The sequence below is a fragment of the Aedes albopictus genome, chromosome 3, assembly GCF_035046485.1.
Source record: "Aedes albopictus strain Foshan chromosome 3, AalbF5, whole genome shotgun sequence".
Classification (NCBI taxonomy): Eukaryota; Metazoa; Arthropoda; class Insecta; order Diptera; family Culicidae; genus Aedes; species Aedes albopictus.
The window spans coordinates 353736446-353754408 of NC_085138.1; the positions used below are offsets into that span (position 1 = coordinate 353736446).

The 17963-nt window shown below is 45.7% G+C and overlaps 2 protein-coding genes across 8 annotated transcripts in view; one reads left to right on the forward strand and one right to left on the reverse strand.

Moving 5' to 3' along the window:
• The window catches only part of LOC109428958 (uncharacterized), a gene marked incomplete at its 3' end in the record, with an annotated part of 164704 nt that overhangs the window by 96807 nt on the left and 49934 nt on the right, over positions 1-17963 (reverse strand).
• Positions 723-7464, forward strand: LOC134289481 (uncharacterized). The gene is made up of 2 exons (XM_062855352.1): positions 723-6585; positions 6641-7464. Exon 1 carries the CDS (start codon positions 723-725, stop codon positions 6123-6125), a length of 5403 nt encoding a protein of 1800 aa, XP_062711336.1. The 3' UTR covers positions 6126-6585; positions 6641-7464.

Below are 17963 nucleotides of genomic sequence, written 5' to 3' on the forward strand. Positions count from 1 at the left end.
TACTCAGTCGAGCCAATAAAGTTTTCGTTCTAATCATTCCCCAAAATCGAAAGCACAATCGATCCAAATTCGAAAAACAACATAAAGTATGGTCCTTCGAGCCGGATGATTTGCTTTTGGGAATTGTGCTTGCGATTTTGTCGTCACCGGGTCGGTGTGATCGAAGTGATTTCGTGAACAATCTGTGACTGTGAACCCTGAAAACTGTGCGTGCACAAAACTGTGACTGAACGAGTAAAGAAATTTATCGCACACGAACTGTGGCTAGTGCATTAAACAATTGAGCCTGTGGTGTGCAACGTGGTCGGTGCAAATTAGTGGTTGGTGCTGACGGTCGCTGATGGAGTGTAATTAGATGCCACCTCGAAGCCAACGAAGAATCTTCCGATTGTGAAGCCGCTATTGAGAGTGAGGAAGTATTGTTCCGTACATCTATTGTCGTCCGATAGCTTGGCTTGGGTTTCGTCGATCAGCGTGGCTTGGGCATCACCGCGTGGGGTGGCTTGGATACATCGTCGAAGACTGTAAGTACTGAACTGCATGCTGCATGTGACCCGATCGTCAGGAAATACTATTTTGCTGAGTTTTCCTGTGTCGCTGATTTTTTCGAAAATTTGTGCATGAACTGATTGGTTGAAAATCGTGGATTTTTTTGTAATTTTGGTTGAATTTGGTGCGCACGTGTGCAGGTGAAGCCTACTGCGATTGTTCTAGTGCTCATTATGGCTCCGAATTTAAGAAGGTTGGCGAAAGGAGAGCGATTCTGCCGAGATTCTTTGAGGAATTTAGCTCACTTGGTGGATAGCTATCAGGAGGATAGGGACAAGGACATGCTTGAGGGTTGGAAAGAGCGCCTCGAGGAGATTTTTGAGGATTATAAGGAAACTAGGTTGCAGCTAGAAGTTTCGGAGGATTTCCAGAACACTCTCAAACAAGAGCTAGAAGCAAAGGCACTAAAGCAATCGCAAGCAGGAGTTGAGGTTGAACTACCATCGATAGAGCAAGTTAATCGCGATGCCCGTTCAACATTCGAATCCACGTACTTAAGACTGAAGGGTTTCATTTTATCCAAAATTCGCGTTAATGGTGACCCACCTAGGCAAGCCGCCCAGGTTCAGGCTCCGGTTCAGCAGATTCGCGTCAAGCTACCGGAAATCAAGCTGCCAAATTTCGATGGCACTATTAAAGAATGGCCCTCATTTCGAGATTCGTTTCAATCGCTGATTGCCTCAAACCCGCAACTCAGTGACGTCGATAAGTTTTCGTACCTTCTTTCGTCCCTCACAAAGGAGGCAAAGCGTGTAGTGGAGGTGATAGAGGTAACCTCTGCTAACTATGCGGTAGCGTGGGATCTCCTTGAAAAGCGATATGATAACAAATACCTAATCGTAAAGTCGTACGTTGAAGCGCTTTTCTCTGCGGATCCAATAAAGCGGGAGTGTTACGAGTCTTTGAATCGCTTGATAGACACGTTCGAGCGTAATTTGAAGATGCTGGAGAAGGCGGGAGAACAGCCGGAAAATTGGAGTACGTTGTTGGTTTTCATGCTCAGTTCTCGTCTGGATCCTGCAACTTTACGTCATTGGGAGACGCACAGAAAGTCGACAGCGGTTCCCACCTACACGGATCTCATCGATTTCCTACGCAGTCATAGTCTCGTCCTGCAATCTATCGACACTTCCAAAGGCCGTTCGTCCGAATCCTCTCGCTCTTCCACTAATCGTCCCCCCTCACAAGCAACCAAGCTGAACTTAGCGCATTCAGCTGTGACCGCTCAGAAATCCTGCCCCTTCTGTAAACAGGTGGCCCACTCGCCCTACCAATGCGAAGTATTTCGAAAGATGACTCCTACACAGCGGTTCGAAGCCACAAAGAGAAACGCTCTTTGTATCAACTGTCTGTCGCCTTCGCATATCGTCAAAGCTTGCACGAGTGGAACCTGCAGAGTTTGCCAACAAAGGCATCACACGATGCTACATCAGAAACCCGCCGCTCCTACCAACCAAATCCCTCAACCAACCATCAAACCATCAGATTCACAACCTTCGTCGTCGTCGTCAACTCCAAATCATCGCCAGCAGCCTTCCTCTTTGACCAAACAGTCTCAGCCGGTAGAAATTCAAACCCAAGCCACCGCGGTCCCTGCCCCTCAAACCAGCCACTTCTCGATACCTTCCACCGAAGTCCAACACACCGTTCCAGCTACTATTCTTCTTTCGACGGCTTTGGTGAAGGTTCATACCTCCTCTGGCTCGCATCTGTGGGCCCGTGCGTTGCTGGATTCTGGATCGCAGCTGAATTTCGTTTCGGAGAATCTCGCTCAAAAACTGAAGCTTCGTCGTACCAAGGAATTCGTCCCAATCAGCGGTGTTGGCCTTTCGTCGATTTCGTCCAAACACACCACATCCATTCGTATCCAGTCCCACTGCGCTGATTTTGAAGATACCTGGAAGTTTCATGTGCTGTCCAAGCTGACACTGGAGTTGCCGAATCAAGCTGTTGATGTCTCCCGTTCCAGCTGGCCTTCGGATATCGTACTAGCAGACCCTACCTTCGACCGCCCAGGTTCAATCGACTTGATTCTAGGCGTTGACATCTTCTACGACCTTCTCCGTGACGGTCAGATCAAGAACGGTAGTGGAGAGCCTGTTCTGCAGAACACGGCCCTCGGATGGGTGGTTTCCGGAAAAGTGCAAGCGACGGTTCCTGTGGCAGTCTCCAACCTTGCCCACATTTCGTCCACTCCAACGATCGAGGATCAGCTAGCGCGGTTCTGGGAAATTGAATCGTGCCACACCCAAAGTACACACTCCGTCGAAGAAACAGAATGCGAGGAGTTTTTCGCAAAAACGACTGAGAGGGATTCTTCTGGTCGTTTCATCGTCGGTCTACCAACCAAACCTTCGTTGATCTCGAGGCTGGGTAGTTCCAGAGACATTGCAGATCGTCGTTTCTTCTCCCTGGAACGCCGGCTCAACGCGAGTCCTGCACTAAAGCAAGCGTACTCTGCTTTCATTCACGAGTACATTCAGATGGGACATATGAAGCCGATAAAGGACCCGCAGCCAGGTCCTGTGCCAGCCTACTACCTGCCCCATCACTGCATTGTCAGACCGGATAGCCTTACCACCAAACTTCGGGTGGTCTTCGATGCATCTTGTTCTACCGACAGTGGCATCTCCCTCAACGATGCGCTTCTAGTTGGCCCTGTTGTCCAAGACGACTTGCTAACGATTGTCCTAAGGTTCCGAATGCCCCAGTTTGCCATCATCGCAGACATCGAAAAGATGTATCGGCAAATTCTGGTGCGAGAGTCTGACCAACCGCTACAAAGGATTCGATGGAGAGATTCGCCGGCACAACCGCTACAAACTTTCCAACTTACGACGGTTACCTACGGAACATCTTCGGCTCCGTATCTCGCGACGAAGTGTCTACAGAAGCTTTCTGAAGATGGGTCCGAAAGTCATCCCGCTGCTGCAGTTGTTCTAGGCCGAGACTTTTACATGGATGACATGCTCACGGGGACCGACAGCGTCGAAGAAGGCCGGGAACTCTGTCAGGAGCTTATGGAGCTAACTAACGCCGCTGGGTTACCCCTTCGCAAATGGGCTTCCAACAGTTCGGCTATTATGGAAGCCGTTCCTTCGAACCTAAGAGATGAGCGTACCCTTTTCGAGCTTGACTCCTCTGCCTCGCCCATAAAGGCGCTGGGACTCCAGTGGAACATCGTTTCGGATGAGTTGCAGTTTAACGTTCCGAACTACACTACGCAGTTTCCAATCACCAAACAGACAGTACTCTCGGACATCGCTCGCTTGTTTGATCCTCTGGGCCTTGCTGGTCCAGTGTTGGTTCAAGCAAAGCTGTTTCTCCAAGATCTTTGGCGAGACGGCTGTGATTGGAAGGACCCGCTTATCGATTCTCGCCAACGCCAATGGTTGGAACTTCGTGATAGCTTCAGTCAACTGTCGGACCTCAAGATTCCACGGTGGGCTATCGCAACTGTCGGAGTCGTGAGTCTTGAGCTTCACGGGTTTTCCGACGCGTCCGAAAGAGCTTATGGTGCGTGCATTTATGTCCGCGCTGTGTCCTCCACCGGCAACATCCACGTTAACCTCCTCACCGCTAAATCCAAGATCGCCCCGAAAGGAAAGGGTAAAAAGGGAGGTATCGTTAGCCTGCCTCGTCTCGAACTGTGTGGTGCGCTGCTGTTGAGCCACTTGTTTGAGAAAGTTGAGTCCAGCTTGCAACTCAAATCCAAGAATTTCTTCTGGACTGATTCGGAAATCACGCTCTACCAAATTACTGCAAACCCCTCGCGCTGGAAAACGTTTGTCGCCAACCGATGCTCGGAGATACAGCGCATTACAGCGAATGGCATGTGGTCCCATGTGCCAGGTTCGGAGAATCCGGCGGATATAATCTCCAGAGGAATGTCTCCGGCCCAGTTAAGCGAATTTTCGGTCTGGTGGAAAGGACCGGACTGGCTTTCGCAACCGTCTCGATTCTGGCCGCCTCTTGGTCGCCCAACCATCAAATCATTTACTTCCGAGGAACTAGAGGAAAGGACAGTGTCCCTTCCGGTTCAAGTACAGACCCCAAATGAGCTGTTCGCCCTGTACTCTTCGTATTCAAAGCTAGTTCGAATCGTCGCGCTTCTTCGTAGATTCGCCCATAACGCGATTGCCACAAACAGAACAGGCCGTCGCACTGGATTCCTCACTACTACGGAGATCCACGAAGCCACCGTAACCCTGGTTAAACTTGCGCAAACGGAACGTTTTGCTCAGGAACAAGTCGATATCGCTCGCAGCAAACAAGTTAAACCCAACTCTCGCCTGAATACACTGTTCCCGATTATGGTCGACGGTGTACTGCGCGTTGGTGGCCGGCTGCGTCATGCTCCGGTTTCGTTCGACCAACGCCATCCGATGATCCTGCCGGACAATCATCCGCTCACTGAACTGATAATGGCCCACTACCACCGGAAACTTCTGCACGCCGGACCGCAGCTGCTTACAGCTGTCGTACGGGAACGTTTCTGGCCGCTTCGCATCAGAAATCTTGCTCGCCGAGTTGTCCACGCTTGTACTCGATGTTTTCGATGCAAACCCAAGGTGTTGGAGCAGCTGATGGGAGAACTTCCGCCGGAGCGGGTACAACCAGCATTCCCATTTGTCCACACTGGAGTGGACTATTGTGGCCCATTTTCCTGTCGCCCTACCCGTCGTGCCACGGCGATTAAATGCTACGTATCGGTGTTCGTCTGTCTCGTGACGAAGGCCGTCCATTTGGAGTGTGTCGCAGACCTGACCACCAATTCGTTTCTCGCTGCCTTGCGGCGTTTTGTTGCCCGCAGGGGCAAACCGGAGCTGATCGAGTGCGACAACGCCCTCAACTTCCAAGGAGCTAAACGGGAGCTAGAAGAGCTGGCTCGTTTGTTTCGGTCTCAACAGCACCAGGATCAAATAACCCGCAGTTGCGCGGAAGATGGGATAACCTTCAAGTTCATCCCTCCCAGGTCCCCGAATTTCGGTGGACTCTGGGAAGCGGCTGTTAAGTCCATGAAGAACCATTTGCGCCGTACTATGGGAAATGTGATCCTCTATCAGGACGAATTTTGGACCTTGCTAGTACAAATAGAAAGCTGCCTTAACTCTCGTCCTTTGACACAGCTAACCTCGGACCCCAACGACCTGGAAGTGCTCACACCAGGGCATTTCTTGGTCCATCGCTCGCTTACCGCCATCCCAGAGCCCAGCCTAGCCGACATCCCGTCCAACCGATTAGACCGCTATCAGCAAACCCAGGAGTACGTTCGAAGGATCTGGAGTCAGTGGCAGTCGGAATACTTGTCTGGACTGCAGCCACGGACACGTTGGACGCAGCGGCGTAACAACATCCAAGTCGGAACGTTGGTGCTGGTGAAGGAGGAAAATCTGCCTCCGCTGAAGTGGTGCATCGGACGAATCACGCGGATCTACAGGGGAAACGACGACTGCATCCGAGTCGTCGACGTACGCACGAAGGACGGAGAATATCGTCGGGGAATCTCCAAGATTTGTGTTCTACCAAACCAACCCGATGGTGGCGATGCCACCGAACCGCAAGAAGGAAACTAGGATCCTTCCACCGATCGCAGTGTTCCGCTGCGCACCGTCGGGAGGTCAATTGACCTCCCGTTCATGTAAGTCGTTGTGTTTAAATGAATTTCCAAAAAGTAATAGAATTTTTCGTCCCCCTGCGCCTGTGATGTCGTCGTCGCACCAACCCACCACTACGAGCGAGGTTCGAGCTGGCTATCCCTCGACGGTCTGCAGCTGACCCAACGCATCCACTACACGTCGGATAGACTCGTGGAATTGCAATGTGGAAGGCAAGGACCTGAGAGAGCACGCCAGAACCGTCGACTGTCGGATCAACCCCCGAAGGATGCTTACCTGCCCAACTCAACGGTCACAGAAGGATGTCGCCATTCACCCCTCGGATTCCATTCACGCACAAGTACGCTCAGTACTTCGCTGCCAACGGTCATCGTCCGGTAACGGACCCGTGGAGGCCGGTTGCCTCCGCTCCAGTTAAGTATTGTATAATGCTCTTTTGATTGTTTGAAAAAGCCGCCTATGTTTGTTCGCAGCATTTCGAGTCATCCCGAGGACGCCGCATTCGATGAGCCCGAAGAGAAGGAATGACAGCATCCCCCTACCGATACAGAAGTCCATCGATCCAAGGTCAAGGTTGCGCGAAATGATCGCCCGATCACAGTTGCCGAGGAGTCACATGGTCCGGATCCGACAAGTCCCGAGGAGTCACATGGTCGATCAGCGAGTCCCGAGGAACCGCCGAAGTTGCACGTGGAGGAAGTAAACAACGAACGATGTCACAGCGAACGCAGAACCACCCACCGGCCTCTGACAAAAGAGCGTCGGCCCGAAGAAGTAGAGGTAGCGACAACCGTCGCGAGAAAGCAGCAGAAGGAGAAATAGTTATCGCATTAAGAAGTGATAGAATAAGAACCCAAAAGAAACTACATACAATGAATTCGTAACCCTAGCAATAAGATAGATTGATAGGTTCATAGTGGAGGGAAGATAAGGTCGTTAAAATTAGCATTTTCACGGTGGCCGGCATGTTCGATCGTAACTCATACTGCGCCGTAATTCAGGGATCACTGTAGCTGCTCGAATTCCAATATCAGTAGTGGTCTCGCTTTTGCATATTGATTGCGTTATCGGCAGATCACAGCACCCGATCGTGTAGCCGATCGTTATCAGTCTTATCTTTGTACCGATCTTCCCGCTCACCGATATAATAGGTAGCAATCAGTCTACCACAGTCAGTTGCCAATAAATCGTTAACCGCATCAAACCGAATATCGCGAGTTATACTCAGTCGAGCCAATAAAGTTTTCGTTCTAATCATTCCCCAAAATCGAAAGCACAATCGATCCAAATTCGAAAAACAACAGGAGGGTTTCGGGTACGTTACAAGGGGTCTGACGGGATTTTAAGAGAGGGCATGCCAAGATAAGAATACTTAAAATTTTTGGTATGCATTAAACTGAGCTTATATTTTTTTTTTTATCTAGTTCGTTTATTTGGGGCTCAATCGCGTATAACGCTTTACGGAGCCGAGGATCTTTCTTTGTACTTAATAGTATACATTATACAGAGCAATAACTTTTTAATGATATCTGTTAGTAATGGGTGGAAGCCAGGGTACTCGTGGCAGCTCGAGGTTAGAAGGTCACATTTTGAGGGAAGGACAGGGTAAGGATTGGGCCAAAGGTTTTACTGCTGCTCATCCGGGGGTGAATCGCATCTTGCTAGCGTATTCGGTGCTTTGTGGTGTTGGTACCAACTTGTTGTGGGACTTGGTCTTCCGGATGGCCAGGAGCAGCTTGGTAACACAAAGAGGACAAAACAGAGAAAAAAAAAACTGGAGAAGAAAACACAAGCAAATTAAACTTTTATACCAGCAGAGCGAAGAAAGTCGAAAATACATCCCATGTATGTGACATCGCGGGTCCCCAACACATCTCTCACAAGAACAAAGGGTTGTCTACCTCGGGCCTCAAGGGTATCCAAAAGTAGCGCTCTGGAGGCGTCATTATCCGGGCATTGCCAAACTACGTGGTCGATGTCATCATAACCGGAACCGCACTTAGTACAAACATTGCTCAACGCGAGGTTAATCCTGTGTAAATGCGCGTCTAGCGAGTAATGGTTGGACATAAGTCTTGACATCACGCGAATGAAATTGCGACTTACATCCAGACCATACCACCATACTCGCAAAGAAACATTAGGAATAATGGAATGTAACCACCGTCCCAGCTGGCCATCTCGCCAATCATTTTGCCAACTTTGAAGAGAACTCTGGCGAACAAAATGGAAAAATTCATCATGTGAAATTCTTCTATCATAGATCTCACCTTCCTGTGCGCCCACCTTTGCGAGAGAGTCCGCCTTCTCATTGCCATAAATTGAGCAATGTGAGGGGACCCATACAAAGGTAATCTTGTATGATCTTTCGACCAGTGCACCCATCTGCTCCCTTATTTTTGTAAGAAAGTAAGATGAATGTTTTACAGGTTTCATCGACCGGAGTGCCTCAATCGAACTAAGGCTATCCGAGAAGATGAAGAAATGGTCTACGGGCATGTTGGAAATCATCCCCAAAGCGAAGTTGATTGCTGCCAGCTCAGCAACATAAACCGAACAAGGTTCCTGAAGTTTGCGGAAGGCGGTGAAATTTTCATTGAAAACACCGAAACCAGTGGATCCATTTATGCGAGACCCATCAGTGAAGAATCTCTTACAGGAATTGACATTTTGGTACTTTTCGTTAAAAATGCGAGGAATAGATATACATCGAAGTTGATCTGGTATTCCATGAATAGCTTGTTTCATGGACAGATCGTATTTAACAGAGGTACTGTCATTAGTGAAGTGTACACCGGGAGGATTATAACTTGGTAGGCTTATGTCAGATGACATGTAGAACAGATAGATTCTCATGAATTTTGATTGAGTGTTCAGACTGAGCATTTCTTCGAAGTTTTCAATGACAAGTGTGTTGCTCACTCCACACTTGATAAGTAACCTTAGCGAGAGCTCCCAGAATCGGTTCTGGAGAGGTTTCACCCCTGCCAGGACCTCAAGGCTCGCATTATGCGTTGAGTGCATACAGCCGAGAGCAATACGCAAACAACGATATTGAATTCGTTCCAACTTTATTAGGTGGCAGTTTGCTGCTGAGTGGAAGCAGAAAGAGCCATACTCAATAACAGAGAGAATAGTCGTTTTGTAAAGTTTTATGAGGTCTTCCGGGTGAGCACCCCACCATGTTCCGGTAATTGTGCGTAGAAAATTGATCCTTTGTTGACATTTTTGCACCAAATACTTGATTTGGGTACCCCAAGTGCCTTTTGAATCAAACCAGACCCCAAGGTATTTCGAAGTCAAAGACTGGTCGATTTCTATTCCCAAAAGATTGAGTTTCAGTTGGGCTGGGTTCCGCTTTCTAGAAAACACAACCAATTGAGTTTTTTGCGGAGCAAACTCGATCCCTAAATCTCTTGCCCAGATTGACAGATTATTTAGAGAATTTTGCAATGGTCTTTGCAGCATTTCTGCATGTGGGCCTTTTAGAGAAACCACAGCATCATCTGCAAGTTGTCTTAGCGTGCATTGTCCTTCCAAGCAACTATCAATGTCTTTCACGTAAAAATTATAAAGCAAGGGACTTAAACATGAGCCTTGGGGTAGGCCCATGTAACTAATTCTGGAAGTTGTCAGTTGTCCGAGATTGAAACTCATATGTTTTTCTGACAACAAATTATACAAGAAATTATTTAAAATTCCTGGAAGTCCACTATTGTGCAGTTTTTCTGACAATATTCCTATGGAAACTGAGTCAAAGGCGCCCTTAATATCCAAGAAAACTGAAGCCAGTTGCTCCTTTTCCGCAAAGGCCAGTTGAATATCTGTTGAAAGCAACGCTAGACAATCGTTTGTTCCTTTGCCCTTGCGAAACCCGAACTGTGTATTTGAAAGCAAGTTATTCGATTCGACCCAATGATCGAGTCGTGATAGGATCATTTTTTCCAACAATTTCCTTAAACATGATAACATAGCAATTGGGCGGTACGAATTATGATCAGACGCTGGTTTACCAGGCTTTTGAATAGCTATTACTTTGACCTGTCTCCATTCTGGCGGAACAATGTTGTTCTCCATGAATGAGTTGAACAGGTCTAGTAATCGTCTTTTCGCGATATCTGGGAGATTCTTAAGAAGATTGAACTTGATCATATCGCGTCCCGGAGCGGAATTGTTTGATGAAAGAAGAGCCATAGAAAGTTCCAGCATAGTGAAGGGTCTGTCCAGAGAACCGTCTCTTGAGGATGTTTCCCAAGAAATCGTTTGTGCTGGGACTGAGTCTGGGCAGACCTTTTTCGCGAAGCTGAATATCCAACGGTTGGAGTATTCGTCACTCTCATTAGAAGAAGAGCGGTTTCGCATGTTGCGAGCCACTCTCCAAAGCGTTGTCATTGAAGTTTCTCTTGAGAGACCCTCAATGAAGTGTCACCAATAACTACGCTTCTTCGCTTTCAGCAGGTTTCTCAGCTGTCTTTCGAGCTTTGCATACTCTTGATAAAGATCTGAGGTACCGTGCCTACGAAAAGTTTTGAAAGCATCAGATTTTTTAAGATACAACTGGGTGCAATCATCATCCCAGCCTAGTGTGGCTGGTCTTCTTTTGAAGGTTGCACTTGGAACACGTCGATTTTGTGATTCTAATGCACTCTTATATATCAGTTCAGACAGGAATCGATACTCATCCAAAGGTGGGAGGGGATTGAATGATTCGATGCCAAAAGATACCGCTTCTGCATACTTTTGCCAATCGATATTCCTTGTGAGGTCAAAAGGAACCTGAATTGGATGGTCTGACCTTTCACTATTATGCTTAATGGTGGTTATAATGGGTAAGTGATCACTACCATGAGGATCCTCGATTACCTTCCACAAGCAATCGAATGATAGTGAACTTGACCCCAGTGATAGGTCGAGACGACTTTCTTTGCCGTCAGATGCAATACGTGTCACTTCACCTGTATTTAAAATGTTCAAATTGAAATCGTCGCACAAATCATAGAAAACGGCCGCTCTATTATCGTCATATGGTTCGCCCCACCCTGTACCATGCGCGTTCATATCACCCAGAATTAAAACTGGATGTGATAGTGCAGAAACCGCATTCCAAAGATGACGGCGGTTAATTGAAATTCTTGGAGGAATGTAAACGGAAGCTACGCAAAGTTCTTTACCCTTTACGTTTATTTGGCAAGCGACGATTTCTACGCCAGGATGAGTCGCGATTGGAATTCTATAAAATGAGTAAGTCTTTTTGATCCCCAAAAGAACTCCCCCATAATGGTCATCTCTATCCTGGCGTATAATGTTAAAATCGTGGAAGTTGAGTTCATCTTCAGAAGAAAGCCATGTTTCACAAAGGGCAAATATATCACACTCAGAGTTGTGAATCAAAAACTTAAACAGGTCTAATTTAGGTTTTAGACTATGACAGTTCCACTGTAGCACAGTGATCATATCTTGTACCTCACTTGATGAATTATCCATCGAAAGATATGATCGCAGCAAGGAGGGGCCATGATTGTGTCAGATTCCGAAAATATTCTTCTACTGTAGGTATAAACATATCAATAATGCCTCTAAATGTTTCTGGAAGGCTGAGGGCATCATATAAGCGATCCACGAGAACCCTAAAAGTAAACAGTCCTCGCTTGGGTCTAGGAGGCTTGTTTGAACTGCGAGGAACTTTGGTAGCTTTTTTCTTGCTACCTTGTCGATTATTTCTCTTTGAAGTGTATTTAACAGGCGGAGACGGGGGTGACAGGTTCTTGCTACAACATGGATCTGAAGCTGAAGGAACCTGATTCTTCGGAGTTTTTAAGTTTACCCCGTCTCCTTTAACATTAGGCAAACTTTTGAGGGAAGACTTTAAAAAGACCTTTCGGCGCAATCCCGGGGAAGATGATGACTTCCTTTTTCCAGGTGCGTGTACCTCCGAAAGAGATCCACCCTCATCAGTTTCGCCATCGTCCTGATCATCGGAAGACAACTCCTGATAGGGATTTTCAACTGGGACAGCTGATTCAGACACGGAATCTGGTGTTTTAAAAGATTTAACCATCTCCGCATATGTCTGTTTGGAGCGCTTTATGATAGAGCGACTCTCATTTCGAATGCGTCTTTTGTAAGCCGGGCAAACTTGCAAGTCGTGTGGATCTCCGCCACAGTAGCTACATTTTTTCGCTTCCTGTGTGCAAGAGTCCTCCAAATGAGCTTGGTTGCATTTGCCACAACGGGGCTTGTTGTCGCAAAAGCTATCACTGTGACCAAACTGCTTGCATTTGGTACAATTAAAAACCTTCGGCCTAAAAAGATGCACTGGGTAAAAACCACCATCAATTACAACAAATTCCGGGAGGACGGAACCTGGAAAAGTCACTCGAAAAAACGCTGAAGGCGAGTACACCTTTTTATTTCCTTCCATGGAAACCTTAGATAAGCGTTTACAGTCTAGGATAGCCACATCAGGAATTGACCTATTTTTGAATCGACCAAAGCCGGTCTTGATGTCCTCACATGTCAGCATTTCGTCGAGGATCTTCCCCTCCACCTCCACTTCTCGTGCTGGCACATAGACCGCGTATTCAACATTAAACGCTTCGTGTTGAGCAATTTCATTTGCTGCTTTGTAGCTAGGTGCGGTAACACGCAGCTTGGATGCTTTCACTTGGTGAATAACGGTCCCAGGATACTTACGCGTCAGCTCTCGAGAAATCGAGAGCATATTCAATGGTTTGCATTTGCGCCGGAAATAGACAACCCAAGGCCCAGGCGAAGACGGCTGATAAAACCGCGTTCGAGCAATGATATCTTTCGGAGGCGTTTCGCCTCCATTTGAACCGTCCATGCGGGAAAAACTCAACCGCGGAAGAATGAAACGTCAATGTATCAGTCGAAAATCTTTGTAATTTTATTCGAAAATGGATGTTGTTCTGACGCACACTGTCGCCGAATAAACAAGCAAAGAACAAAAAAAAACAAGTGGAAATAAAAGAGAGAAAAAAATCAAGCGGAAAAAGCGAAAATATTTTTATCCGATTACAATACTAATTCTGATGCGCCCTATGAGCCAAAAAAAAAAAACTCACATCGGGAGAGAGACAGAAATTATGCCTAAACAACCTTGAACCGACTTTGGTTCGGAGAAGCAAAACAAATTCAACACAATTGTGGGGATGAATAGGTAATAAAAAGTGCTACATAGCCGTTCAATACACGTTGAAGCTACCGCAGCAAGCCGTCCACACCGTAGGTAGCAAACAAGCTGAGCTGTCTGCTACCGTTTTGCTGCTGTTGATGCGGGAATGGTTCGATCACCGTTGACTTGTTTTGGTGTCGAATTAAATAGAGTCTGTGGCACGATACTAATTGACTTAGTCAATCTAGTTCGCTTCCTTCACTAAGCGCGCACACCTATGGCACTTCTTTGCACTATTAATTGGGCTTAATTAATACCGAAACCGATCAAAAACCCACGCGTGCGGTGGGGGAAAAGATCACTAAATTATTAACAACTGCAAACGAATGCCGCGTGTGGAGACCGGGAACTTGTCGACCGACTCGTTCTAGCGCTCGGTAAGGAATGAGCTTATATTTATCAAGTGGGTGATTTTACACAGCTATTTTGATGATGAATTGCCACGAGAGAATTGATTGGTGTAGCAATGGAAAGAAACCGGAGCATGGATGCGTTCATCCAACAAGATGGCACTTGGTGAGATTTGTGTAGATCTGCAGTAACAATGCAATGGAATGGGTCCATGCGAAATCTCCAACGACAATGGATATACAGTAAACCGGGGACAAATTGACAATTTTATCAGACGTTTATGAGCATACTTTAAATAGTTTCCTTTCAAGTATCGTGCTGTTGGAATCAGATAGATACTAAACGATATTTGTAAAGAAACTATGTAAAGTATTCTTGATCAATTTCGACCCTGAGATAAATTTGACCCCAGATTACGGCACTCATCTTTGCCACACCATCCACTATTTGTGCAAAAAATTATAAAAACTTAAAAAAACATCTCTGAAACAGCTCTTGTAGAAATTTGTGGAAATATTTCTGGTGGATGTGTTTATGTTACAGAGATATTTAATAGCTAAAGTATGTTTTGACGGTAATCCTATGGAGTTGTTCGATAGTTTTAGCTGAGTATCCAAACTACAGAGTTTTGAGAATAGCTGTGTGAATTTAAGGTTGGTTCAACAAGTGAACCTGGCGATGAAGAACAATTCGGCTGTTTTTGGTGTGATTGCCTCCGTCGAACGCAAAACGAAAAAAGATGTCAACTCGTAAGTGGAGTGAAATTGAACCGTGAAATGTATTGTAATTATTCGATATCCAGTGCTAAAGAGGTTGGTTATCGATAGTCTACATCTTTTTGCTTCCATCTAATGAGACATTGGTAAAGGTAAATCGGAATATTTATAACGATTGGCTATTTTTCGTCTGATGTGATGGAAATTAGGGCCTATGACGAAGTAGATTTTTACCCTACCGATATGCGATAGGGATACGACTCTCGACTGTTGTTTCCACTAGTATGGACATGACGACACTTTCTAACCACGTTTTATACGGTGCCACTTTACATGTATTAAAAAATTCTAATTATTTACCCCCTAGCAAACGACTTGATTTAACAAACATAACCTAATAACGTGTCTTAATCAGGAAACAACCAGCCATCGTCGGTGATGCCCCAATTACTAGCTTTGTTATCGTAACAACCCAGCACTACGAAGAGCAAACAAAACGCAAGCAAATTGCACTAAACTGTAGTGTGTATGTAGTAAAACTACACCGCCATAAAGTGCAGAGCAGCGCCACTCCACAAACGCGCAAGACATGTTTGTAATAAACGTCAGTGATTATTTTCGGGGCCTGACCTGGTGTGCCTGCGGTACTGTGCTTGGTAGTTTCCCGGACCGTACATTAGGGGGATACGAAAAGTAGTTTTTTTGGTGTAAATATTGCAACCACGAATTGGGTCGGAAATCAGCAGCTCCAGTCATATTAGACTTTGGGAGCAACCCGGGAAGAAGGGGATAACAAAGGAAGATCAAGTATTGAAATAAAAGTAAAATAGCTGAACGAAGAAATGACGAACAATATCAAGAAACTAAGCACAAAACCTAAAAAGTAGGATAACAAAATTAATCATTATCATTTTAAATTGTTATTGACGAAAGTAGAAGCGAAAGTTATAAACTTTGTTGTAATACAAAAAGCTAATATGCAGTGCTATTTCTAAACTTGAATTTAGTTCTTTGATAGTATTCAGTATTTTTGTTAGTATAGTTTTTTGTTAATAACGTTTTATGTTCGCCTGCTATATTCTCACTTTTCCTGTAAGGGTCCTCATTATTACCTTTATCGTTATTAGCGTAGCTTTTGATTCTAGAAAAAGAGTTGATAGTTGATTGCCTTTCTTATTTTTTTTTGTCATTATAAGCTATTACTCGAGACCCGATTGTAGCAAAATTAGGTCTATGTGGACCAAAAACCCGCACGAGACAAGCAAAACGTGTACCCGCGTGCACTCACTACTCGACTCGACACATCTTCCCAACATCGCATCGCACCTCAATTTGGGGGGAGAACGATTTCGAAACATCTCTCACCTCCCATTAGTAGAGCCGGGCAACAACGAAGTGCATAGTGCTGTCTATTTAAATCGGAGTCAAACTGCAATTACCTTACCACACCACCGACCCACCGCCCCCTACCAATGTGAATCGTCAATTTCGAAGTAAGTGGGTTTTGCGTGTTTCTATTTTTTGGAACTTTGATTGTTTTGTTTACTTCTCGGCGTTCGTGTCTTGTTACACGCTTGCCTGGCGAGCTGTGATCGAGATCGAGAGCTGAACTGGGCGGGTGGTCGTCGTCGGATAGGTCCTATGTTCATCGTTACATTGCACCAGTTTAACCTCATTTTTTTGCTTGCGTTTCTCGGCTCATTCGTTCCCTTTGCTGAACTGTGGAACAAAAAGGGAAAATTTGTAACAAAATGACGAAATCATGCAAATAAATATATTGGATTGGGCAAAAAGAAACTGATGATGCATTCGCTCGCCCACTGCGGACCATACATGTTTCTTGGTCTACTAGAGATATTGAGGCGGATATTGACAGCATTTGGATCAGTATTGGCATCTCGGCTCAGCTCATCCAGTGATGCAATGCAGTTGTAAACTGCTTAACCCATTTACGCCCAGTGATCAATTTATAGATCAGTAACTTTTGCGATAACCGTGGAGAAATAATGCATGTTGGAAGACTGGTGTCTTCAGCAAAGTTGTTGAGCAGGGCAAGGCCTCTCCGATAGTACGTAATTTAGCACGTATTCGCTCCAATAGGTGGCGCTAGTGATCATGAAACATTTTGCTTCGAGATGAGTTGCGTCAACAGCCATTGCCAATACCGTCACGCTCGTATCTCGAGAATCAGACCATATGGACGAATATCGTCTTCGGCAAAGTTGATCAGGACATCAAGAGCTACTCGTGAGTGAACTTGTTGGTTATAGGTTTATCCACTTGGTGGTGCTAGTGAGTCCTAAAATTTCTTAGCTTGTGTATCTCGAGAATCAAACTACATAAAAGAATTTCGTCTTCGGCAAAGTTGATCAGGACATCAAGAGCTATCCGATAGTGAACTAGCTGGTTCTAGGCTTATCGTCTAGGTGGCGCTCTCTCTCTCTTCTTGGCGTAACGTCCTCATTGGGACAAAGCCTGCTTCTCAGCTTAGTGTTCTATGAGCACTTCCACAGTTATTAACTGAGAGCTTCCTCTGCCAATGACCATTTTGCATGCGTATATCGTGTGGCAGGCACGAAGATACTCTATGCCCAAGGAAGTCAAGGAAATTTCCTTTACGAAAAGATCCTGGACCGACCGGGAATCGAACCCGTCACCCTCAGCATGGTCATGCTGAATACCCGTGCGTTTACCGCCTCGGCTATATGGGCCCTTGGTCTAGGTGGCGCTAGTGAATCCCAAAAAATCTTAGCTGCTGTATCTCGAGAACCAGATTACATAGAAGAATTTCGTCTTCGGCAAAGTTGATCAGGACATCAAGAGCTAGCCGTTAGTAATCCTGTTGGTTCTAGGTTTATCCGCTAGGTGGCGCTAGTGAGTCCTAAACATTTTAATCTTTTGTATCTCGAGAATCAAACTACACAAAAGAATTTCGTCTTCGGCAAAGTTGATCAGGACATCAAAAATTATCCGATAGTGAACTATTTGGTTCTAGATTTATCCACTTGGTGGCGCTAGTGAGTCCTAAAAATTTTTGACTGCTGTATTTCGAGAACCAGACTACATAGAATATTTTCGTCTTCGGCAGAATTTACCAGGACATCAAAAGCTATCCAATAGTGAACTAGTTGGTTCTAGGTTTATCCGCTAGGTGGAGCTAGTGAGTCCTGAAAATTCTTAGCTGCTGTATCTCAAGAATCAGACTACATAGAAGAATTTCATGTTCGGCAAAGTTGATCAAGACATCGAAAATTATTCGATAGTAAACTAGTTAGTTCTAGGTTTATCGACTAGGTGGCGGTAGTGAGTCCTAAAAATTCTTAGCTGCTGTATCTCGAGAATCAGACTACATAAAAGTATTTCGTCTTCGGTAAAGTTGATCAGGACATCCAGGGTTATCCGTTAGTGAACTAGTTGATTCTCGGTCTATCGACTAGGTGGCGCTAGTGAAATGGAGATCATAATAGCCTCGACAATTTTTTTCTAAGTGCTTTGTCGGACTGAAGTGGGCATTGTGCTGTTAGATTTTATCGC

What these genes read in the sequence shown, in the direction of transcription:
- LOC134289481 (XM_062855352.1), top strand. Translation starts at nt 723, where the DNA reads ATGGCTCCGAATTTAAGAAGGTTGGCGAAAGGAGAGCGATTCTGCCGA.